Source organism: Apis laboriosa, unplaced genomic scaffold, assembly GCF_014066325.1.
Source record: "Apis laboriosa isolate Shangri-la unplaced genomic scaffold, ASM1406632v1 scaffold35_cov144, whole genome shotgun sequence".
NCBI lineage: Eukaryota > Metazoa > Arthropoda > Insecta > Hymenoptera > Apidae > Apis > Apis laboriosa.
Genome location: NW_025222966.1, coordinates 1,088,827 through 1,115,408, shown reverse-complemented (window position 1 = coordinate 1,115,408; position 26,582 = coordinate 1,088,827). Strand labels below are relative to the sequence as shown.

Here is a 26,582-nt window from a genome sequence, read left to right as displayed (position 1 = left end):
AAATAGAATTTGAAAATAAAGATATAATTTCAAACGAATGCAGAATAATATAAAAGACATAATTGATTTCAAGATATTTCATTTTTTGATTCCACATTAAATTGTTATTATTATTAAGTTTGAAGAAAACTTCAAATCCAAAGAAAAAGAAACTGACAAAATTTAAGAAATAGAATTTGAAAATAAAGATATAATTTCAAACGAGTGCAGAATAATATAAAAGACATAATTGATTTCAAGATATTTCATTTTTTGATTCCACATTAAATTGTTATTATTATTAAGTTTGAAGAAAACTTCAAATCCAAAGAAAAAGAAACTGACAAAATTTAAAAAATAGAATTTGAAAATAAAGATATAATTTCAAACGAATGCAGAATAATATAAAAGACATAATTCAAGATATTTAAACTTTTGATTCCACATTAAATTGTTGTTACTGTTAACTTTGAACAAAACTTCAAATTCAAATCCAGAAAAAAAAATTGATAAAATTTAAGAAATAGAATTTGAAAATAAAGATATAATTTTCAATAAAAGAAGCTAGCATAGTTTATTTGATTTGTTTGTAGAGAAAAAATGGAATCTATAAGAGAGGGAAGATATAATAATTATTTTAAGAATGATTTACCTTCAGCTACGCTTTCCTTGAGATCGCAATTGCTGCGTTCCTCGGACCTCGCTCGTTCCAATTCCTGTTCCAATTCCGTGGGTGTGTGTGGTGCGGTGTGGGGATGCGCGGGCGTTTCTGTAGGGTGGATGAACGGCTGGTAAAAGTGGTTCTCCAGAAGAAGCGGATGTGGCGCTGATGCGGGCCGGAAGGCAGTGCCGTCGCGCAACACACTCGCCCTTCCCAGGGTATCGACGTCGCTGGGCGATCTAAAAATATCCCCAAAAAACGTTCGATATCAAACTCTACTTCAAGAAATAGCAACGGAAAAATAATTTAGTTAATTCTAAAGTTTCAATTCGGAAATATCAAGTTTGATTATAAAGAAATATAACGATATACGTAACATAAGATATAAGAATATATATATATATTAGAATAAATATATATATATTTATGGATTTCACGTTTTAACAAAACACGAAATTACAGAATAAGAAAGCATAGTCTATAATTTCTCGAAGGAATCTATCCGTAAATGTGACATCGTTTTAACATGATCACCATATAAATATTACTTTATATAATATATTATACACTTGAAAAATACTAAATCACAAGAGACTACATTTCTACAACATTACAATATTTCTTAACCGACAATTCTTTCGCAACATCCTACTTTGGTATAACATCCTATCTATTACGCTTGATCAAAGGGTGAAGCCTAAAGCTAAAATTAATCTTCGATACGATGGAATGTCAATGACTCTCGATTCTTTAACGTGGAATTAGACTTCTTCGTTTTACGATTATCTATGACTCTATTCGCCATAGTTGAACGTATAGTTTGTAAAAGGGCTTACCTCATCAGCCTTTTCGGCAAGGTTTCGTAATAGTGAGAGGTAGCGGAGTAGAGGTTGGGCACGGGGTAAGCAGGGGCAGGAGACGGTGCTGGTGTACGGGCCCTCTTTATGGTGTTTCTCACCATGGTTGCTTCACCCGCTTCACCCATGTCGCTCACCTCGCCGACTCCTCCGCCAACGTCATCAACAACACCACCACCCACGTTACCGCTCACGGTACCACTGACGTTTCCGCTCACGTTCCCACTTCCGTTGTCACCGCTCCCGCTGCTCGCACCACCGTTTCCGCCGCCACCATCCCCGGTGTCCGTGGACGAGTTATTGTTCTCAGCGGCGTGCCTCTGCGCTACTGCCAGCTTTTCGTGCTCGATGGACAAACCCTTTACCTGCAAATCGAAAAGGATCGATCTGTGATTCGAAGAGATTTGGAGAATGTGGAAAAGAAAATACGAATGTATATATACGTAGTATTATTGCGACAGGAGAAATATAATTTATAATATAATTTGAAATCGAGGGGTTGGGCACGTTGTTAAATGTTATTAATTATTATATAAATTATTGGCATTAAAAAACAGAATGATGAATTTTTCCATCGTTTCAGTTTTGTTGTAAATAAGCGTATTATCTTCCTTAAAATATAGAATTCATCCAAGAAAAGTTCTATTATTATGTTCTATGTTATATTCTTTGAATAACCTTATGTTTTTATTCGTTCAAATAATTTCTATTGTAATAATTTTTATACTCTTTAATTTTCTTCAATTTCTATTAGATATATATATATATTTTTATCAAATATAAAATTTTTAAATCAATTTTTAATTCCTTCTACAATTTCATTTATTGTATGTATATATAAATTTAATTTAACAATAATAATTTAATAATTGTTAATAATTTAATAATTTAATTAATTAATAACTTAAATAATTTAATTTACTTTATATATATATAAAGTAAGTGAAATTGTAGAAGGAACTAAGAATTGATTTAAAAATTTTATATTTGATAAAAATATTTTGAAATAAACAAAATAGATTCAAGAAATATTAACAAGAAACGTGATGTTGATAAAACAAATGAAATATAAGAAATATTACATTAATTATGGAAATTTTTTAAAAGAATTCAATCAGAAAGTATATAATTATAACATCAAACAATTTAGTAACTAGATGAAAATCTAACTAGATGAAATTACATACTGAAGAACCTATTATGTGATAAATTGACATAAACTTAGACGGCTTCGGCCATTAACATTTTAAGAAAATACTCAAAATAATACAATTATTGCTCTTCCTAAATATAATAAACATTTTATCAATTTCTTTAATATCATATATATTATCATTTAACGCCAAAACAAGAAATCATAAGAATGATCTTGCCTACAAAAAAAAAATAGTAGAAATCTCTTTAAAAATAAAACGATGTTAAAACAAAGAATGTTGCAATACCACGTTCTTTCAGAGAGCATTGACACAGCTTCGTTTTACTCTCGTTCGTCGACGTTCCAAGAACAGGAACTTCTGTTCATTAATCGCGGCCAAAAATAAAAAATAAAGTGAAAAAAATAAGAAAAAAAAAGGATGCTCCCCGAAAGAATGCAAAGTACGCGCCCGCATTCGAGACACGTGACTGCTATTTAGGGCAATTATTTCAAAAGAGATGAAATAAGTCGCATACTTGAAGGCATTCGGCTGCTTTGAGGAAAGAGCTGAGGGATTCCTGGGACACGTGTACCTCTCCACGGTACATGAATTCGAGAAGGGACGCCATATTGTGGGCACTCGTTCCATCGAGAATAACGATCAGTCCCGCGGGAGAAGGAGGCATTCCTTCGAACAGCTCTTGAAAGTGTTTGCTGCATGCTGCGAGAATTAACCTGTGCGCCTTGAACGTTACTCCTGGAACACACGCAATAATAAAGATTTGTTAATACATGAGAAACACGGTGTCCTTCAAACATTCGTGTAAGCTGCTTCCAAGACTACGATTTGGTTGCTTCTTACGAAGATTCGTTTTGTGCAATAGATTTTTCTTCCATCTTTTTATTCCTATCGTTTGAACGAATTTCGTTTGTTCGATCGATCCTTTCGAGATTGATAAGACAGCATATTCCAAAAATCTGAATTTATAATTTTTTTCGATAGTACTGAGTAGGAATACTTATTAGATCGCGAAATTTTAAAACTTTCGGCTGGAAATAATTTTCGAATAATAATTGTCATTCATTATTTTCGGATTGAAAATTAGACATATAAACAATTCGAAATATCTAAAGCAAAACTGTCTGTATACAGCTGAGACGAGATAATAAGAACCACGTGAACAACAAAAGCTGAATATTTTTTACTACCGTGGGGTTGGATTAACCGTGTTTTCCAAGAATTACTCGAATTTGTTTCGTGCGTCTATTCTGATCTCTCTCTCTCTCTCTCTCTCTCTCTCTCTCTTTTTTTCTCACGGCTTTCATGTCATATCCGAGGCAAGGACCGCGGGAATTTTGGCGTGCAAAGGAAGTGGTGACTGTCGAACCCTTTTTTACCACTCGCTCTCCATTTCCCTCCACGAACGGACATAAAGGAGCCGAGGAGCAACGCCAGCTTGACGCCGATGCCCTTTCTTGCAGCCCGCTGGTTATGTAGGTCATCCTCGGACACGATCTTTCGTAATTTACGATTCACGTGCGCAAGTGTAACGTGCGCGTAATACGATATCGGTGCGCGTCTAACGAATATGGCGCCGCCACAGATTCTACGACAAAATCCGTGAGGGACATATGTATCTTTTGTCCATCGAAATCGTCGTTAGATTCGAATTTTGGGACAAGGGATGATTATTTTTTTTTTTTAGGAGAAGATTTTTTAACAATAAGTATATGTGTATCTCGATAAATATTGAGCACCTAATCCTTTAATAATATGTTTTTTTTCTAAGAAAAAATAGTGTTGTTAAGAAATGTTAAGAGAATAATTCAAATTTCTTTTCGATGCAAAGAATATAAATATTTTTGAATTACACTTGAATTAATTTATGGACAGAGGGTAATCAAAAATAGATATGAAATAGAAATATAATATTGTTCTCGTTTTTGATAGGGACACTTGACGAGCTTCACGCAAACATTGTTATTGGACAATTATGAACGGAACAGGGAAGATGAGAGGAGACACAATAACACGATATCCTAGGAATAAGGAAATCAAGAAGGGAAAAAAAGAAGACACGCGAGAACAGGCGACCAGGTGGCCGAAACCACCTGCCTTTCGGAATGGCTCACCTAACTAAAGCGTATCGAGTTTTTCGGTACTCCTTGACATTCGAAGATTCGTTTAAAAAAAAAAAAAGGGGGAATTCTCAACCCTTTCGTGGGCCATTCCTTCGCCTCCACGTGTGTGCAAATTATTCTGAAATTTCGCCCCAACTAAATTCGATTATATGATTTGCATTGATTTAAAAAGCTCATGGATGTATATACTTGATCATAAAATGCATCATTTGAACGATTGAATAAATAATGATAACGATAAATATTAATAAATTTGTATATAAAATTGTAAATTCAACTTCAATAATTAGAAAAATAATTCTACATTGAAAGACATATTCAGATGTATCCAAATGTTATCTGATCAAAATGTTATTAAATGTATGTAATTATCTCCTTATTTTATCTCAATAAATTATCTCAAATAAAGTCATTTAAAAATAACATATCTTAAAACAAAATGAAATTGCTTACCATATTTAAAATGGTTGGAATAATTCGATATTTTATTTCTTTATCTTTTCACTTATTTTTTACATTTAAATTTTATCATACTCCTAAAATCTATTCAACATTGTCGATCCTTGGCAAACTAAATAAGCGACAACGCTTTCGTTTTCATCCTACGATAAAAGCAATTTGATCTTTCGAAGAAATCGTCTTTATATTGTAAAAAAAAAAAAATATAAAAATTTGTCTACTCAAAAAATACGTATCATCGAATATCGGTAAAAAGTCGACTATAGAAAAAGAAGAAAATAAATTCACGATGAATGGAGAAACGCAAGGGCTCGAATATTTGCAACCTACCAAATATAGCAAGCTGTGTATCGTTACAGGTATCCAAGCCAAATATACATCCTAGATGTATATGTGCAGGGGCCAACGACCGGGTCGCGTGTGCGTGTGTAGGCGTTTTGCGTAGCGTGTTCGTGGCTTATGCCAACGGCTCATAACCAGGACCCGGAAACATGTGCCTGGCATTCCCGTATCCTTTGTGTGGATCGGCGCAGCAAAAATAAGACACGGATGTGTTTCAGCTTGGAATCTCTGAAAACACTCCTACGAATCACGAAATGATACCAACTTCTTTCCTATATTACAGTTTCTTTTCTAAATCTAACGGCAATGGCGCGTTTTCAAGGATTGAAAAATAGATTTCTTTTTTCTTTACTTTATATATATATATACTTTCGAACTTGATTCTCTTAACTTTCTTTTAATTATGATTCTTTTATTCTCGTTTAATTTTCTGATTGGTTAATTTTGCAAAATTTAATTAATGTTATATTCATAAGTTTTTATTAGGAAACTCTTTTTTTTTGAGGGATAAAATCGATTTTTAATTTACAGATTGGAGATTTTTATGTAATTATTTTTATTATTATTTAAATTATTGCATGTTCATAGTATTATAATATATTGTAATGCATAAAAATGAAAGGTTTTTAGAAGATTTAAAATTCGAGGATGATTTAAAAAGCAAATGAAATTTATGTTAAATTGTTTACGCTTTTACTTTCTTTCATAATCTAACTTAGCTGAATAGTGCACAAAAGAATATTCTCGTCCAAGAGCTCCGCTTCTGGTAACCATCATGGTGACTCACACGCCATGGAATGAATAACTTCGGGACTCAATGAAGTACACTATCTTTTTTAAAAATTCTGCATGTATTTCTATATTCTAAACATGTATTACGTATCCAGATATGAAATGTTATCATAGCCAACATTAAATAATTTTGATGTTCGTCAAAATTTCAATTCAAAATTCAATATTAATTTTTAAATATGTATATCATCTTATTTTTAAAAATTTAATGTATAACATTATAACGAAACATAAGAATATATTATAAAAATATTTTTAAAATTATCAACAGTAAATTTATTACCATTACCTTCATTCGAATGATTTTTAACCGAATGAAGCGATAAACAAATAATACGCATTGTTTATATGCTATTTTAACGCTATCGCGAGCGCAACATTATCGTTTTCTACAAAAATTTTTAATCTTAGCTTTTAAACGCATATCAGATATAATACCGCATCGATAATGAATTTTACTCGAGATTCTATCTTTTTCGAATTTTTTTAAATCGAGATCCCTAGGATAAAAATTTATAAAAATTAATTTTCAGATTATCTGAGATCTGTTGTTATAAAAAATTTGAATCTTTCCATTTTTAAATCCAAGACTCTGTTAAATACAAAAATTAATTTTTCGACGTAATTCTATTAAGAAGATCGTTAAAAATCGAATTTTATTTTTGTGATAATGATATTTTTTTAAATTTTGTTTACATCATGACATGAGAAATTGATACACGAATATTCGAATCGAGCCAACGAAACATGACAGTTCTTAATAGGCAAACAATCAGTGGAAGGATCTGTTAAACGAAGCCTATTAGCTTAAGAACGAGAAATTAATTCACTACATCTATAACCTCCACGTCGAGAAGAAACTTGCAAATAACACGCGTTCAGTTACGCAACGGAGCAATGCACTCTTCACGGGCAATCTATTCATACTTCAAGGCCAGCTGCTAAGGAGTTTTATGGGCTAGGGTTTTCAGTTTCCTACCATGGTCATCGTTTCCTTCACCGTTTCGTTCATTGTAATTCTATTACTCCGTGCACGTATATCTATACGGAGAACCCGGAAACGGTATAAATTACTTCAAAAATTATCGAATCTTTAATTTATTTTTTGCAACGAAATCTCCAAATGTATTCTTTACAATTTATATGTATACACATTTATTTCGTGAAAATAATCTTTTGGAAAAGAAGTTAAATAATTAATCAACAATTTTATCGTGCCATAAAAATCATAATTAATGAATTTCTTATGAAAAATGGAGTTCTATTATAATTCTTTATCCATTTCGAAAAAGAATGCTTTCTCGAAGAAAGAATGAGCAATCATCTTTCCACAGCATTTTTTCATACATTCGAATCACGTGCATCATACGTAATGTACAAAAATTAATAACACGAAATGTTCCTCTTTTGAAGTGCGCGAAAAGATAAAAAGGTTGATTCGTTGGGAATACGATAGGCTGTTGGTTATAGCGACAAAGGAAGACAGATCTAAGGGACGAACACAACGGTCAATGGCCCGACAAGGTCGTCAATGCAGAGTGCGCGAGCTAGTTCCCCTCTGTAGCTGAATTTTGCCGCCAGATTCCGTATATACGCGTGTGCGATCACATGTACGATGCCTAGGCAGCGGTTCGTTTAGAGCAAACCGACCAATCACGGCGATCGGCTTCTTTTGGTCCTGGCCAATGGCCGCGTGGGACCAAGGTCGCAGCGCTCGCACATGTTTTTCCTTCGCCTAGTTATATATACTCACGCCGGGCTGCACGATCGGGACGATTCGCGAGGGTAAGGAGGGAGAGAGCCAAACACTCGTTCGGGAGAATTCGGGCGCGCGAAAATCGACGAGTGGTGGGGGTGGCCGTGAGCTTTGAAACTTAGTCGCGCGGTCGAAAAATTGGCATCGATGACCACGTGTGTCGTGCAATCGCATGTGGACAATTTGCAACGATTAGAACTAAACATTTAATATTTAAAATGTTCGTGATGTAAATAATATTCTAGACGAGACAGAGAATTTTATTATTTATACTTATTACAATTATTAATTAATTCTATCGTTTATATGTAAGTATGATTTTTGAGAATTGTTTTGCAACACAGAACAGAAGTGATTTTTGTCGTCGGATGGAAATATTCAATACGAACTACGAGTCCATATACATATGCTTGTGATATTTAAATGCGAAATGGTTTCGAAACAAAGTGATATGGATTCATGAGTTTTTATTATATTCAAATGAATATTGAGATGAATAGAATAGACTTATTTAAGTTTTTAAATCGATTTCATTCTGAATAAGCAATATATTATAATTTCTAGCTATATTTTCATAATACGAATAATGAATATAAGCAAATACTAAGCGAACAAATCACATTATCTTAATAAAAAAAAATGCAGTTTAATCTAATAATGCGTGATTTACGAGTTCATATCGAACAATTCTAAAACATATTTTTCTTCAATTCTCTATTATAATTATTTTTCAAATTTTAAAAAAAATCTCTACATAAAATTACTGACAAAACAAATTAATTTTCAAATAATTTAAATTTAAGTCATCAAAAATATAATAAACGAAAATAATTATTTAGAAAGAAGATGTTATCTTCTATTTCGATAATTTTTGAATATAGAAATCAAGATTTTAAACACTTTTTAATACAACTTAATACTTTTGAAATTGCCGTTCAATCTTTTCGAAACATTTCCAAAAAAAAATATTATTACATAAAATTTCACTTATAGATATGCGTTTGTGATACCATGTGTCAATATATTATAAACTGTTTACAAGGTATTAATATATATATATTCTGAAGAAATGATTCTAGAGATCAAAACAAAAATATATATAAATTGGATATAAATTGATATATGAAAATGTCAATTGAGATTTACTTATTAAATTATAAACAATTTAAATTTGCGTTAAATGAAGCGAATTTCAATTACTTATAACTTGATAAATATAAGCTTAACTAATATTTTTATATACCAATTTTTGTGTTTGTTTTAGCTTCTATCGACTTACCAAAGATGTTTCACGAATATAATTAATTCCCTGTATAAACATATCACATTTACGACTGACTTTCAAACTATATAACGAGTAAATTAATATCATTACTTTTAATATGAAGATAGATGTTAATAACTGTGATGATTTTTGAAATACAATAACTTTTGAAATACACAAACTTGGTATGGATTATTAATAAAGATATTTTTATTATAAAAAAATTCTTTTTTGATTACATTTTAATTGATCCGTTATACGTATTAGTTTATATTTAACAATAGATAAATGTTGATTGCATGCTAAGAAATTCTATATATAACAACAAACTTTTTTTGCAAATATCATGAAAATTAAGATCAAACGGCGGTTATATTATAAAAAAAAATTGTTCAAAACTTGTTTTGGTCTTTAACAACATATTTAAAAATAATCGAAATAGAAAATTCGCTTTTTAAATAATTACTTAAAGGAAAAGATACGTATTCGATTTTATACAAAAAAAAAAAAAAAAAAAAAAAATGAAAAATTCCTATGTATATTCGGCATGGCAAAAGTAAAGATATCGCAATTATATTTATACGCGTTGTGTCTGTTTCAACAAAGACCATAAATGCACGCACGAGTCTGTTAAGCCAACGGGTTGTGTAATTATGTCATTGACCCACTTAGTCTCTCGATGATTAACTCTCGATTCGAGAAAGAATTATCAGTACGTGGGCACCTGCATTTAACTATATTTTACGATGTAACATCGTGCACAAGATTATATGATTTCTTTTTTTATTTTATTTTTTTTTTTTTTATTACGCGATCGCACACAAATATTTTCGAAAAAAGTGAACGCATCGATCTACGTTCGCGACCACATGGTATTTAATACCCTAGTAATCTGATAACAGCAGCAATGCTATCAACAACGTGAAATTTCGCAACTCTGCGTTTGCCTTGTAATACTAACAAAACGCCAAGCCTTGAAATCACCCATAGTTCCACGCGTTTCACAAATATATTTTTTTTTCAAAAGTCAGAAAAAAATTAACCGCTTAAGTAAAAAGAATATTTTTACATTTGATTGGTATTTCATTAATTATTTTATTAACGAAAAAGAGAAAATTTATTAGAACAAAAAAAGAAATATCTTAAATGTATGTATTAAATTTATCCTCTATTATATTTATCTACAAAAGTCCTCAATAATAAAATCGTTCAATTCCTTTGGAAACACGTCGACAACGACAAACAAGTAAGTACCTACCTTAACTATAATTCAAGGTGATAATTTCAAGTACAAATTCTAACGTGCATACAAATTCCAAACAAAATACATTTCTAAGTTTACGGTGCGCGCGTGTATCGACCGTAACATAGTAAACAGAACTATCAATCTTGTTTTTCTCCGTAGAACCAAGCAAGGTCAAAGGGGATCGTGCAGACCATGTTATTTTGCATTTCGGTCAACACTAACGAGAATAAGTTCACATTTTTTCTGACTACAAAATTTTCGAATCAGTATCACTCGAGAAAGAAATACTGGTTTCACGTGTAATTCTACGATTACGGTATATTTTATACACACCATATTCCACGAATTCTTACGTTCAAAAATGCCGCGAAATCAGTGAATATCATTTGCGGTTATGGATGTCACGTTTCTAACAAAAACCGGCAAAAGAAGGTTCTCGTAACCGGCAAATCTTGTTGTGCGAATAAGAGAATAGATTATCGAGAAATCTACCGAAATAATCTACCATAGCCTCTTACCTATTGAATATAGCGCTCGATCAATCACTGTGATTGCACGTGGAGAACGAGTGGAACGCGACGCGTTGTGAAAGCAACGCCAAAATATTTCAACCGGCGATGAACGATCTGTTGGTGTATGGAGATTGAATTATGGTCGTCTTTCATCGAACTGGTACGCTGTCTTGTCGGTTAAGCGAGTTGTTGATATCTTGCTCTCTGAATTAAACGATTAGACATATGGGTTATTCAAATGTGAGAGGAATCTAATATATTTTGGAATAAATGAGAAATACGTGATATTTGTTATTTAATATTAAAATTACTTAGAGTGTAAATGTATGTCTCTAAATATAAGTAATCTAATAGATATGTAAATGATTGGAATGACATATTATTACAAATTTACATTGTATGAAAAATTTTGAATAAAGTTTATTCATATAAACTATTTAATTTTGAATTGCGTAATTATATATTTTAAGTTTATATTTATTTTATGAGTTTTATATTTAAAATAGTATGTATTTAATACTATATATTTAATAATAAAGAAAAATTATGTATTTTATTGATATTTCATGCTGCACATTGCTCAATGTTTCTCCATGTTGCTCAATTTTTCTAATGTTGACAAATACGAATTTAAAATGCAAAACAAAAACCAAATATTCCTTAGATTACATAGTTTTAATATGGATAAATATTTCTGTAAGTTGGTATTCATCATTTTCAAAAACATGTAGCAACATTGAAAAATTTCTTATTATTGCTTTAATGAAGATATAATTTAAAATAACATATTTTTGTCAGAACAAAAGCGAATATTAATTTTTCTAGGAGCATTTGTTTTTAATAATTTATAAAAAAAATTTAAAACTCATGAATTTAACATGTTAAAAATATATAAAAAATATTAAAATATTTATTATATAAAAATTAATTTGAACATTTAATAGAAAAGAATTGATTAAATATATTTCTTAAAGATGAAGATATTTAACGAAATTAAATAATAATTAATATTACTAATTCTATCTTTATCTATTATTTATAAAAATACTATTTATCAAAATTAAAATAGAATTGAAAAATTTTACTCATTAGAGTAATAGTTTTTAATATATTATAATCTAGAAAAATTATTTGATCAAAATATAATAAAGATAAAAAAATAAGAATGAGTGAAAAATGAGAGAGAGAGAGAGAGAGAGAGAGAGAGAGAGAGAGAGAGAGAGAGAGAGAGAGATTACGAAAGTTTGCGAATTACTAGCGCGTGTACGAATACGAATTGGTGAGAGGACGGAATATGATGTCAATGGCCGGCATCCTGTTGCATCAGAGCTAACCTTGACTCTAAGAAGTATATACTCCGCTTCACTGAGTTCACGACTTTACGAGTCAAGTACGTTCACTCCCCATTTCTCGGTTGTCCCCTTTATATCGGCCGCGTATCGAGCTTCTGAAATTGTATTATTCCATGATTTATGATTTTTCGATCGACTAATCATCAAATTCCAGTCCCTTTTTTTCCTTTTCTAACTCGAATTCGAAATAATTGTTTTGCAATTATTCATTTTTGAAATATAAAAAACTAAATACAGATAACATTCTAATAATATTATATTAGTTAATAATAAAAGCTATACAAGCAATGAAATAATACATTTTTTTTATATTCTTATAATAAATTTAATCAAATCTTGAATAATTTATAGTAAAAAATTACAAGCTGTTTTATTTACATGATTCTCAGTTTTTTCAAAGGGAATTCGGCTCGGAAATCTGAAATCCGGACACAGACCGCTTTATGTTCGCGAATAAAAATAGCGACAACGTGTTACGTTCTGCCGAGAATTCTCTATATTTTTGAATCGTTCGAGATTCAAATGGCGGAAGTGTACCTGCGTTCGAATGGTCTTATCGACTAAGATAACACACGTTTCGTGTTATTTGTGCTCACAAAAAGCGTGAGTGTGTCGTTCGCGATCAATGAACGATGGATAACCTAAATCGTCGTAAATTGTCGAAGATTATCTTATTTTAATATCAATATCATAAATAATCATCAAAAATTTAAAAAAAATTTCTATCGAGATACTATCTTTTAAATAAATTTTCTTACTAAAATACATATAGATATATATACATTATTTATTTAATCTATATCATTTGTTTCTATTCTATTCATTTGTTTTTTAAGACAATAATCAATTTTAATATATTCAAAATAAAAATTATAATTAAATTAGAAATTCTGTAAATTAAACAAATTAGAACTTACACTAAATTAGAGAGAATATTTATTCGAAGGAAATATTCCATGAATTATCAGTAACAATTGTTACTATATATAAATCATAAAGTATTAAATATGACTCTGTCGATAACAATAAAATCTACCAAGAATAAATAATAAAACATGATTGTAAACTCCGCTATCCATAGCTCCGTGTTCCACATGAGCTATACATTTTTAAACGTAATAAATTTAAATGTAAAATCAAATAGGTAAAAGGCAATAATTCACAACTAAGAGAAAGTTGTAAAACATATGGATTTCATAGAGAGGATGCGAGTGCTTCTCACGAGTTGTGCACATGCAGCCACGCATAGTAGCCACGGCATCTGTGCGTGTTTCCATGTCACTCCTAGTTGCAACATGAACTAGTGACATGGCCTAATTTCCTGCTTGTACCCGTTTGGTTCATCTAGATACGTATGGTGTCACTAGTGCGCGTTATCGCGTTGCATTGAACACAGTGACCCAATAACAATGATTGATCAAGATAGATAATCGCCTGTACAGCTCGTATCGCCCATGGATTTGATCAAATCGTGTTCTTTATGAGCGAAGTATAATCTAAAAAATAAATTTTATATCGCGTAATAAATGATACACGCGACGAACATATTTCTTTTCCTAAAATTATCACGAATAATTATTTCGAATGCTCGGAATGACGACGATTATTAAATTTCAGATTTTTTAAATACGAAAAAAGTTTTTGATTATTAAATTATTAATTGTTGATATTATATTTTTAAGTATCGGAATGTTTTAAAAAAAATTTCTTCTTAAAATCAAATTTCGAAGACATGGAAAACTGAATAGAGAAAACACTCGAAGGATGAACTTCTTTTTTAGAAAGTATTTAGTATAATATTTTTATAAATAACGATATCGTTAATAATGATAATTTGTAATATAAAAAATAAATAATGATATAGTTTCACAAAACTTCATTGTGACCTTACATTATACGGTTCAAAACGCGCAATAAATAATAAATGAAGCAAAAATGTAATATTCGATCCAATTTCAACAATTTCAATTGATATTAAATATCTCTCCACGTATAATCTGGCAAAAAGAATAAGGCAAGAAAAATTCCATTGTGTGAATCGACGAACGATTTTTAAAAATCCGTTATAAAAAATCTTTTTTGTGTTTCTAATAATTCGAAGGAAAATATTACATTCGTATTCTTAGAACGCGCGTGTACCGTGTATGCAAATGGATGCAATTATTTAGGTCATATTCAAATGAATTTTGGTCGCGATTGCCGCATAAGAAACCGCCTTTCGCATCTAAGGACACCGCTCGAACACAGTCAAACGGTATATGAATGTTTCTAACGTTCCACGTGTCGCTTGCACACTTCGTTTAATTTGACGCCTCACACATTCAGAAGCGCTCATACGTGCAGCTCACAAGCACACTTTCTGATGATAACACTTGTAAATTCCGATTTGTACGTAATTCGTCTCTTTTTTTCCCCTCCCCCGCCCCCTCTTTCTCTCTCTCTCTCTCTCTCTCTCTCGATTTTAGCCCGAATATTTTCGTATCGCAGATACACGTGTTCCCATTTCGTGCTTGACACATTTCTTACGGCGAAAGATTTATGTACACGAATCTTATCTTTTCGCCTTGATACGTTATGCAACTCCCAACATTGAATCAGTATCAATATAAATGACGCGTTTATGCGCTCCATTTTATTCTTCTCGTCAATCTTAGATATTTAATTTTCTATAAAAATCGATTTTATTTGATATACTCGTAAATAAATTCTCCCTTTTAAATCTAAAACTGAGAGAATTTTGCGATATACGTATTTTAAAATATACGTTATAATTTAATCCATCGAGAAAAATAATTAAACGTCTACTACGTCACGTATGTCCACGTACATTATTTTTTCTCGCGAATCTTTCTTATCACAAGGAAAATATATAACGATCCTTTCTGTCCTTAATACAAATTCATCTCTCCAAGGGACTAAGCCACGATTAATCTCACTTACTCATCGAGAGATAATAAATATTTTACATACAAATAATGTTTCCTTGAAACAACAATATCCAGAAGAGAGAAAAAAAAAAAGTATTGTGAAATACAAACTACAAAATATTACACTAAATAACAAATATAAATAATTAATAAATAATTAATCTCTAATAAACTATAATATCTCAACTGGTTTCGATCGATCCTTACACCCAACATTCCAACCTCGATCCAAAAGTTCCTCCACAAGTTTTCCTCCGCAAGCTCGCAAGATACGCAACGTCGTCCCACACGCATCCGCACACGCATACACAATCGTTGCGTGCCAATACCCATCTACAACCATACCACGTGCCGATATAACATTTGAGCCAGTGTGCATCGTCTATGTACGGTCGAAGAAGACCGTGAAGAAGACTGTTAGATCTAACTGTAACCCAGACCTACTTTCGGCTTCCTTTGGACCTTCCCAACGATTACATATATCCGTGCAGCACATACTGTCGTATATACACATACACACACATCTATACGCGTTGCCCAACCGCACGATCTCCTCCTCTTTGGAGCATACTGAGCGCGTTGTTGTCCTCCCCCTTTCCTCTACCAAACTTCCTCGTCCTTGAACCCTTCCCACCCGACTCCCTTTTACGTTCTCACCCTCTCCTAGCCTCAGAGAACAGAGGACCACACTCCGGGCGACAAGGCATCGAGTTACCCTCTCCCTCCCTGTTTCTCCATCCAACTGGAGAAAAGAGCGAAGAGGGAAGAAGAGTGGTGGGCTTTTCGTCGACTTTCGCCCACCTTCCCTCAAACAACAACGGGCACAGGTCTCCATCCGGAGGAGACTGGAAAGGAAACTTTTCTTTTCCTTTCGTCCAAAGAGAACTGTTCCACTGGCACAGGCCACGTTACACCGTTGAACGTGAAATCAGGACACGCGCGTGTGGAGAAAGCGTTAGGAAAGGAGAATGGATAAGGGGGATAGGGTATAGCGTACCGTACAAAAATTTATATCTCGCGTTGGAGCATAAAATGTATAATCGGAAGTGTAATACTCTTATTTGGAGGGAGGGGGTCAACGGGGAGGGGGGCTTATCGCGCATCGCGTGGTGGAGCTTCAGCTATCCGGCGAATCAGGATCGAGACGAATTGCATGTGAAAAAGAAAATGGTTTATAGATCGATGAATGGAAATCTCTATTTCGATAGTTTTGAATCATTGTAAATGGATCATTTGTATATGGCATTTAACGTGAATTTTAAGTAGAAATTCTTAAATTTAGGTGCATCTTGAATATTAACGAGATTGTTAAAGATGTACAGAGTGTTGTTATATTCGTAAAACATATTTGCAAAAATTGGTGTATAAAAATTTATTAATCAGTCGAAACTTATTTATTAAAAGGCAGTAATAACTACGAATAAATGTTATTATTTTTTCAATGGATTAGAGGAAGCTAGAAAAATAGTATATATATATTAAAATATATATTAGCATCCTCTATATTGTTCCTAATATATTACAAAAAGAGAAAGTTTTTAATTAAAAAAAAAAAAAAAAAAAAAAAAAGAAACAGTTCGATATATACGATATAAAAGATAATATCTCATCGATTAAAACGATCGACTACGTTGATCAACAAATTATTGCCTTGCAAATTTTAATTTCATATATATACATATATATATATATACACAATCTTCGATTGTTCAATCGTCGTATCAACTTTCATCGATTACGTTATCCATTTCCAAGCGAAAGAAGACCGAGCACAGTTAGTCTCTGTTCGATCATGAAGAAGAAAAAAACAGCGCGTGGTGGGCCAAGTAACCAATTAAGCATGCGGTTCTACGGTCTTCGCGAGGGATAGTGATTAATCGATCGATACGAGTCGCTCACAACTTTCTCTACGTATTGCATTTCAACGTCGAAACATCGTTAGGTTATATCGAATCGAGCTGACACCAATATCCACGCATTCGTATTTTTATATTCAAAGATAGAATTCATAACGGTACGATAATATCGAGTGCAGTGTGTGTCGAACTAACGAAATATTTCATTTGGTTTTTTACTTATTCTTGTATCTTGTCGATCTAACGACGCTCGGCGACAAGAAGATAAGGAAAGCAAGAGAAAAACGCGAAAGAAACTCGTGCCACGAAAATTGCACATTCTTGTTTATCCAATGTGCGATAAAGCGACTAATATCTATCTTGTACACAGTATCTACCGTTATCGCTGTTGCTGATATGTCATACCAAATTTTACTGAAATCGTAAAAGCGTTTGTAAGCCTTCGCGTGTAAGTCATTGCACGCAATGAGTCAATCGTTTGTTTTTTACGAGAATTTTTTTATTTCATCGAGAATGTGAAAATATTAAGTGTATGCTTATTGAATATCACGTAACATGAAGATCACGTAAGAAAAATAAGAAAATATATCGAAAGTATATATAAGTTCTAACGTACATGGTGTTTTCTTTAAATCGAACGAGAGATCGAAGTTATCAAAAGAATGTTTTAACAAAAATTTCAAAGGGGAGCATTGTATGGTGGAATGAAGGAGATTCCATTTGTTATGTGGAATTATATAATTTTGAATTGCATTAATCGATTTAATTTGAAGTTTGTAAAACTTATCATGTGAAAGATAAGAAGCATAAAAAAGTATATCGCAATGCGTATTCCTTATTTTTCTTTGTATAAAAAATTTTTTATAAAATTCGAGTTACAATATTTTCTAATACGATTTTTTTATACGGAATACTCAAATAAATCGAAAATTACATATTTTATTTTGTGAAAAAATAATTCGTACACGATAAATCTATTTTGAATCAAACAACTTTTATTAAAATATTTTTTTGATAACTCCATATGAGATATTCTACCGTTTTAAAGAAATCCATATTCATACCTTTTTCCTCTGTATTAATGAAATAAGTTGCTCATTAAGGAATCATCGATCACAATGTGATTACCAACATTCGCTGCGCTACGATGTATAAACAATGAATTCAAATCGAGGTGAAAACATTGGAACAATGTCGAAGCACTATTACATAATCACCGTTATTCGCGACTTATTTTCGTATCACACAATTATGGCTGCAATAAACGCAATACGATAAAAAATTTTAACGCAATCATAACACTTTTTTATCTTTGGAGCAAACATAAAACACCTCCTCCTTCGTCTTCTTTTTTTTTTTTTTTTTTTTATAAACTCTGCGAAGAGCGTTCCACGATCGATCGAATGCACGACGCGTTCGTCACACGCACGAGGAACGACGCAATACAATGAGCGCATTGCACCGCGGCTCGCTGCGAACTGCACGGTTTTGCACGGACGAATCCGTAAGAATGTTGCATTCGTCTCATGGAGGGAATTGCGCACACTAGTATCACGCTGCACGTGTTTGTATTATACACACACACAGACACGTATATATATATAACGTATATAGAACGATGTGCAAGGACGGCGGAGATTCGCATGCATGCCGACTGACTCTGCGCGAGTGGCACGACTCACGCCGCGCGATTGGACGAAACAGGGGTAGGGGCGGGGCAATCGACGCCCGGTGCACTTCGGCTGCAGTCGCACACGTGCACCGGCTCGCGAATCGTGCAGCCGGCTGCATATGTGTATGCATGAGGTCGACAGGTGAGAGCATGTTTGCGCGTTAAGGAGTGATGGCGCCGCTTTGATCAGACATGGAGGCGCACGAGGTTTCCAACACACGTGAGATGCGATTGTTTTTCGTAGCGATACGAAAATTTTCGTATCTTTTTATTAACTGATAAACGAAGAAAACGAAGTTACTGTTCGAAATATCGTGTTGTCACTGCAATCGTACGATATCGATATGAGTGGGTCGATGGAAATCGGATTAAGCGATTCGTTATTTTCGAGGTGGGTAGCGAAAACTTTTTGTTGAAAAGAATCGGATTATTAAGAAACGTTGTGCAGGTTTGTTTTTACGATCGCGTATCGTTTTGCAAAAGTTTTTCCTTTTTTCGTGTTTATACCGTGATAATTGTAAGAATTGAAAGAACTTACCCTCGCAGAATAGGGTGACATCGGTAAGACTCTCGCTTTTGAACAAATTTGAGAATGCTGTCGCTAAATTGCTACCGAAACTATTCCACTTGAGACAAAACTGTTGCTGGTGAGAGTCCATGATGCCACCCCTAGGCTCGACCCCGTGACCTTCGCCACCCCTGTCTCTGCCACCTTCAAGTAGGTATTTTCCTTCTTGATCGCGCTCGTGCCCAACAGTTCTTTCAGCTGTAGTACAGAAAGCAATGTTTCTTTACAAACTATCCTTCGAAAATTCGTGCGTATAAAAACGACAAATATAAAAACACTAAAACAAAATATATAACGACATCTAAATTTTAAAATATAACCGTATATCGACTAAAAAAAATTTTATCGAATACGTGTCCACAAGTGTATTATTCGTAAGTACAAATCATCGAAATATTAAGTGTCACAATACCAAAATATACATATATATATATATATACATACAACATTCGTCAGAAAAAAATCGTGCCGTTAATGAATTTATTATTAATCCATCACCCATAATCAATCATTAGAGCAACGAATCATTTAAAAATCGATATATCGAATAAATCTTGTTTCCGAATCACAATGGAACTGGATTTCCGTGGTACGAGCGATAAAAACTCGAGCAAAACCTACCAATGCTTAGAACCGTATTACCATCCGCTCGAATCAACCTCAACACCGATACATCGGTGATAATCGCGCACCATCCGTGACAAACAATTGTACACGATTCGGATCACACTTCAGGGTCACACAGGATGCACGTTTGTTTGATTCTTTCTTATCGTTCGAATTCACTAAACAGAGTAGTATAGTCTCCGCACCGGTCTCACCGCGTACACGTGTCCACGCGGCACATGATCCTCCGCGAGAGTGGTCCTCGATCGCACTGACGTTGCCTGTTGGTGTTCGAGCCACGAATAACCGTACGAGGAACGAATGAGAATAGAAGAGGAACGGATTGAAGACGCGTGGTACCTTCTACCGGTAATGTATCTGAACACTGGCCGCGTACACACTGAGGAATAGAGTCTATCACGGTAGTCTTACCCGGCCGAAATCGAGTCACCGACTTGCATCGCGCATCGGATCGCGCGTAACTCTGTCCGCCCTCTCTTTCTCTCTTTGACGATGGCGTACGCTCTCGCTATCTTTGTCTCCGTTGCTCTTGCGCGCGTCCTCGTTCTTCGTTTTCCGTTCTGCTCACAGCGAGCGACAGAGATGACGGTGACAACGACGGTGAGGATGGTATATGCGCGCGAAAGAATGATCGGTTGATCGACTATACGAGGAGAGAAAGGAGTTCTGGTGACAGAAAAGAGAAGAGGAATCGATGGCGGTATCGCTGCGTGGAGGAAGAACGTGAATATGGGTCATCGGTGCCGATGCAAATGCGGTTAGACGAAATAGTGTGAGTTCGGTGTACTTTCGGGGGACCGGGTGGCGGTAGTACGGTGGAAGAAGAGGGAAGGTCGCGTAGGTGGGAGGAGGGGAATCGTTGGTGGCGAAGGAAGAACTGGGTAGGGGAGAGGGGAGTATAAGACTCGACTTTTACGAGGTGGGGCGAGATTGCTTAAGGCTAGAAGTTTAGTTCGCGTAGCGCTCTGTACCCCCTCTTCTATGTCACTACTAATTTCTATCTCTTTCTATTCTCGGCCTGGCTCCTTCTCCTCCCCATTGCTCTTTGTCTTTGTCCTTTTCGTCTAGTTTCGTCTCTTCCTTGTCATTTTGTCTCTTTGTCATTCCTTCACGATATATTCCATCCCCTTCTCTAACGCTTCTAAGGTATCGCGCATCCCCGCCACTTTCTAATCTAACACGTGTCAGGGCCGAAACGCGAAAACGTGGCGCCACTTGGCAAAAACGATTCAAGTGGAAGGGATCACGATTGCACGCTTTGGCTTCGTTACTACAGATCACACGATTACGTCACTGCCAATCGGAAAGTTTAATCGGCCGTGGATTATGCAGAACTGACTGAGAATGCATCGTTGAGTCTTTCAATTTTTACCGATTACTTTGGATAGGGATTGGCATCGATTCGAATTTTTTGGATATGAATATGATATTGATTTGAAACAATTGTAAAATATAATATTATGAAAATATATTAAAAAAGTTTAAAACAAAAGTTTTCTAATACTTCATATATAAATAATATAGATAAAATTGTATAATTTAACTTTCTAATTTATTTTTATATACACTATTGCTATGTTAATTTTCAAGTTTCAAATGATTTTATTCTATTTCTCTCATGCATTTCTAAATGTCAAAATGTTTATATGAAATAGTTTACATTTGTCAAAGTTTACATGAGTCAAAAAATTAGCCAAATAATTAGAACTATTAATTTCTAAATTGAACAAATAATAATTCTTGATTTCTCTTATTTGAAACTTTCTATTAACACCATTCTATTTCCGATAATCGCAGATTTTCCAACTTCAAAATATAAAAAAATTTAATAACATCTTTGCTAAACATTTATCACAAAAATTATCTATCTCTAAAAACTTCTGTTGAATAGTCCATTAGAAGCTATGAAACTATCACGTTACTCAGCAAATTTTGGTTGTTTACAAAAATGAATCGTAACGAATTTAATTTTCACGCTTTCATATCTTAATCGCACAGACTTTTTACTTCAAATTCCTTTTAACGAATTATCACAAAGTCAGATTCGAGAAAACTATGAAAAACTGTCCATTAATATAAAAAATGCTCAAACTCAAAGTATTAAGGAATATTTGTCTTAGGTTATGCCGAAACTTGAAAGACAAACATAAGTGACTACATAAAGAGTTCGATGACAAGTAAACGATGTTCTTGAACGCACACGTGTGCCACGCCTTATGTAACGCGACTGATTTCGACCTTAAGAAAGAATCATGAAAGAGAAGCGTCAAAAGTATTCATAGAAAGTATTCACAGTTATAAAAATTGCAGTTACGCCCTGTAATAAGTTGTGTCTGTTGCTTTGAAATATATAGGCGCGTGTTCGAGTGAGGTCATGGAGAGAATTTACGAGCAGTTGAGTGAATCGGAACGAAATGACCAACTCGCGTCACTTTCCATATTGACAATAACCCTTTCTGGTTAGTTGCGCGAAAATTACAAATCATGTTCGTTCTAAATAGTTTCATTGTTTGATGATATTTTTTTATTTTAGGTTTTCTTTTTACGCCAAATTTTTTAATATGACAAGGTATATATAATTGATTATGAAAATATCATTATGTAAATAATTCATAGCATTCTATTTTATTTTTAAATTATTAGAATAAGACAATAAAAATCAGATTATATTTCTAAAAATTTTTTAATTTTAATATCAAAATACGTGATTAATAAAATATATCTGCATAAAGTTTATTTCCATGTATATATATGTATGTGTATCTTAAATATTTATTAAAAGTAGATTTCAAGTTCTCTTTTTTATCAATATAGGATTTTTAATAAAATATCAAATAGCTATAAAACGAAAGAATATTTTTATAATCAAAAATATAAACAAGAAAATATAGATTAGATTTATTAAAACTCATATTTATATTATGAAGGAACGTTTAAGTAGAACGTACCCCGTATTGCTCAGACGAGAGTAGAACTGAACATTCGCAAGCAATACGTTTATAAGAAATTTCATATCGAGATTTTAAATATAAAATACAACTAATATGTTGATTCTCACATAAATCAACATGTGAAAATAAATCATACATGATTAACTTCCGGACTACCATCTAAAGAAACAACGAAAAGTTATAAAGTATATCAAAGATTCTAATCTAAAACTATTTATCACGCGATTCAAGGAAAATTTACGAATTCCACGTTCAGAGATGACACCATCGTAGAACATTGTTGAGTACGTTCCTGGTCCGCCAAAATTTAGTGTGCACTCCCTGCTACGGTATTGCGTGCGTGCGTGCAAGAGACGAGCTTCGTGAGGGGACAGAAGAGTAAAGGGGAAAGAGCGTAGGAGTTGTGGGGAAATGAGAGAGAAAAAGATCTGAGAGAGAGGGACGTAACAGCAAAGAGTAATGAAAGGGAGGGGTATGAAAACGAATAGGGAAAGGACGAAAGAGAAGGTAAATGGAAATTTAGTTGTTCAAGTATCGTTGCATGGCGCTTAGCAATGGTTTTTCCTACGAATTTACAAATAATTTCATTATTATGTAGAAAATTTTCTTAATTTAAATAATAATGAAATAAACATATTGGTTTTGATAATATAGATTTGAGTAAATCATATTCATCATCTGAAATACTTGTCGAAATCAATGTTTTGGATATCGACATAAATAAAAAGTAAAATCAGCTATCAAAATCTTATTATATCACAATTGCAATATTTTTTTTTATAAAAAGTAAATCGGTATTTCAATCATACTTTTTTTAATTTAAGCTACATTCGATCGAAATCCAAATCTCACGAAGCCATCTCTAGAAAGAACTCTGCTCCTATAACATACATACCTAACTCTCTCTCCGACGTAACCCAAAAATTCAACATTCACGGTCAATCAATTCCGAACGCGTCTCGAGTCCATCGCTGACTGCGTGGCGCTTGGAGCAAAGGAAAGCGAAAGGGAGGGGGAGGGAAAGAGCGCGGCAGAGAAAGACAGAGAGAGCAATTGCGGCAGCGGTGATAGGGGAGGGAGATATTGCGCATGGGACGAGAGGAGAGCAGAGAAGTGGGGAGGGGCTCGCGGGAGGATCGAGGAGGCTCAAGGTCGCTGAGGGGCCGCACGCGCGCCCCTGGCCACGCACACACGCAATACGCGCACGCATACGCTTGCCCGGCGCGCTGCACACGGGCGTGTGCACACGGAGTGGCGGGGATGAGTACGCGCTGCAGCGCACACGCAGTCTGCGCGGCGCACGCGCACTATCACGGCGCGAGTTCCGCGGCCGCTGATTTCACGCTAGCATTGTGTATATATATATATGCCGTGTATATACACTTATACATATATATATATATATGTATGTATATACTGGGCAAACAATTCACTGGACTCTTATGGCGACACGTATTATGTCACCAGAGAATTTCTAAGGAGAAAACATCGATGCACTATGTACGAATTTTTTTTCTCTTTTGGCAATCGATCTATAGATAATATTTTAAAAAGAATATCTTGAAACATGGGGAAAAAAAATAGTTGACGATTTTTGGATAATATCAGTACTTAATTAGCTTTGATTATTGAGTCGACGATTCTTTCGCAGTAATATAATACAATAAGCTCGGAAAAATTGTGCTCCGTTGTAATGAAATTAAGAACATTTCTCGAGAGTGGAATTAACGTTTCGTTGGAGAAGTTGTATAGCTGTTTTACGGCTTTCACTTTGACCTCGCGATGTGTTATAACGAACATTAACGAAATAAGACGCAGATGAATTGACGCGGGAAGGATTCTGACAGGTTATTGAATGGGGATACTCTCTTTATCGACATTAATAAAATACGTTCTTATATTATTAATAATAATGCAATCATGTAAAGCATCGATCAAAGTTTATATGTGATGTATTATACATATATATTTATTAAAAAATGCATTTTAATATAACATTATTTATAGATGTCACATTGCACGTTTAATAATTCTTAAATTACTATTATAGTATAGTAAACTTTGAATTTTGAAAAATATTATAAATAAATTTAATTAAGGAAGAAGAAAATTATAAAGTTATTTAAAAATTTGCTTTCGAAAATCACATTTTCAAGAGCAAAAACATTCATGTGAACAACAATGGGATGATGGCGGTTCTTCAGGCGGGCATTCTACGAACCGAATTACCGCTTTTTTCTCTCAGACAGAAAACTGCATTAGTGCATTACGCTGTGTAGCTAGTAACTGAATTATTTCGCCGATTCAATTAAGGACCCTGCTGCTCCCGGTTGTGTTCAATAGGTATGAGAGCGTGGCACTGCTTTGATAACCCATTCTATTAAACCAACGGCACGGCTCATTCAAAGGCGTGAGTTACTGCAGACAAGGATGTCCATTTTCTTTGAAAACGAATACGCCTCGAAGAAGAAAGATACTATTGAACGGAAGTAATTTAAGAAAGGATCCTGTTGTGACGTAAACGACATTGTTTCTTTGAATATATTTACATGAATTGAATCCACAACATTGGTGCATCAACAGATATCTGTTGTTTTGAAGAAGGTGTGACTGTCAATTAACGATTCTGAGAATTTAGTATGAACATTTATTGCGAATAATTGTCAAATGAATAGATATATTTAGTTGATATACTGACGAATAATTACTTGAGATTAGAGTCTGAAAGAAGAATGCATGACCACCCAAGAGATAGAGGGATACTTGATGTAAATATATCTTGAGAATAATTGCGTAATTTGCTTGAATTGTTGGGATATGTCATGTAAGATAATCGTTGAACAATATTTCTACAATATCGAAAGAAAAAATTAGTAAGATGAAATTTCGATTTAATCCACGTTTTCATTAACTCATTTACATTGTATCACAATCAATATATTTCTTTTATTCTATTTAATTCTTTTCTATTTCTATTAAAATCTATTATTAATATTTATTATTCTTTTAAAAATCTGGTTATAAAACCTATCTCAATATATTTAAAATTAACAAGTGTTCAGTGATGGACGTTTATGAATAAAAAAAGCAATTACTATAAATTATTATATAGTTTTGTCCTATTTTAAATAATTCCCATGTATAAATCTACTTGACAGTTGTTACATTGATATATTATTTTTTCTTTATTCTATTCGATATTGTGAACATCATATTCAACGATACAATACTTATGGGCGTTTCGATGATAACAATCAGTAAGGTCGAATACACATGTGTATTCATTTTAAATGCAAATTATTTTACATATACATATATATATATATATACACATATACATCGGTCAAGCTCACAAAGATACATATCTTTAAAAAAAAATCTCAACTCTTCTATATATCGAATCTATTTAATAAATTCAAAAAATTCGAAGCTTAAAAATACGATACGTAACGACATCTATATCAATTATGCTCGTAAAGATATT

The 26,582-nt window shown here is 33.4% G+C and overlaps 1 protein-coding gene across 1 annotated transcript in view; it reads right to left on the bottom strand.

The window, feature by feature from the left end:
• Positions 1-611: 611 nt before the first annotated feature.
• The window catches only part of LOC122715457 (zinc finger protein chinmo-like), a 30,211-nt gene continuing 4,240 nt past the window's right edge, over positions 612-26,582 (bottom strand). The window contains exons 2-5 of the mRNA XM_043937671.1: positions 19,491-19,718; positions 3,169-3,389; positions 1,477-1,862; positions 612-879 (exon numbers count right to left, since the gene is read on the bottom strand). Of these exons, the coding sequence (XP_043793606.1) occupies positions 612-879; positions 1,477-1,862; positions 3,169-3,389; positions 19,491-19,718 (1,103 nt within the window). The remainder of the gene's footprint in view (positions 880-1,476; positions 1,863-3,168; positions 3,390-19,490; positions 19,719-26,582) is intronic.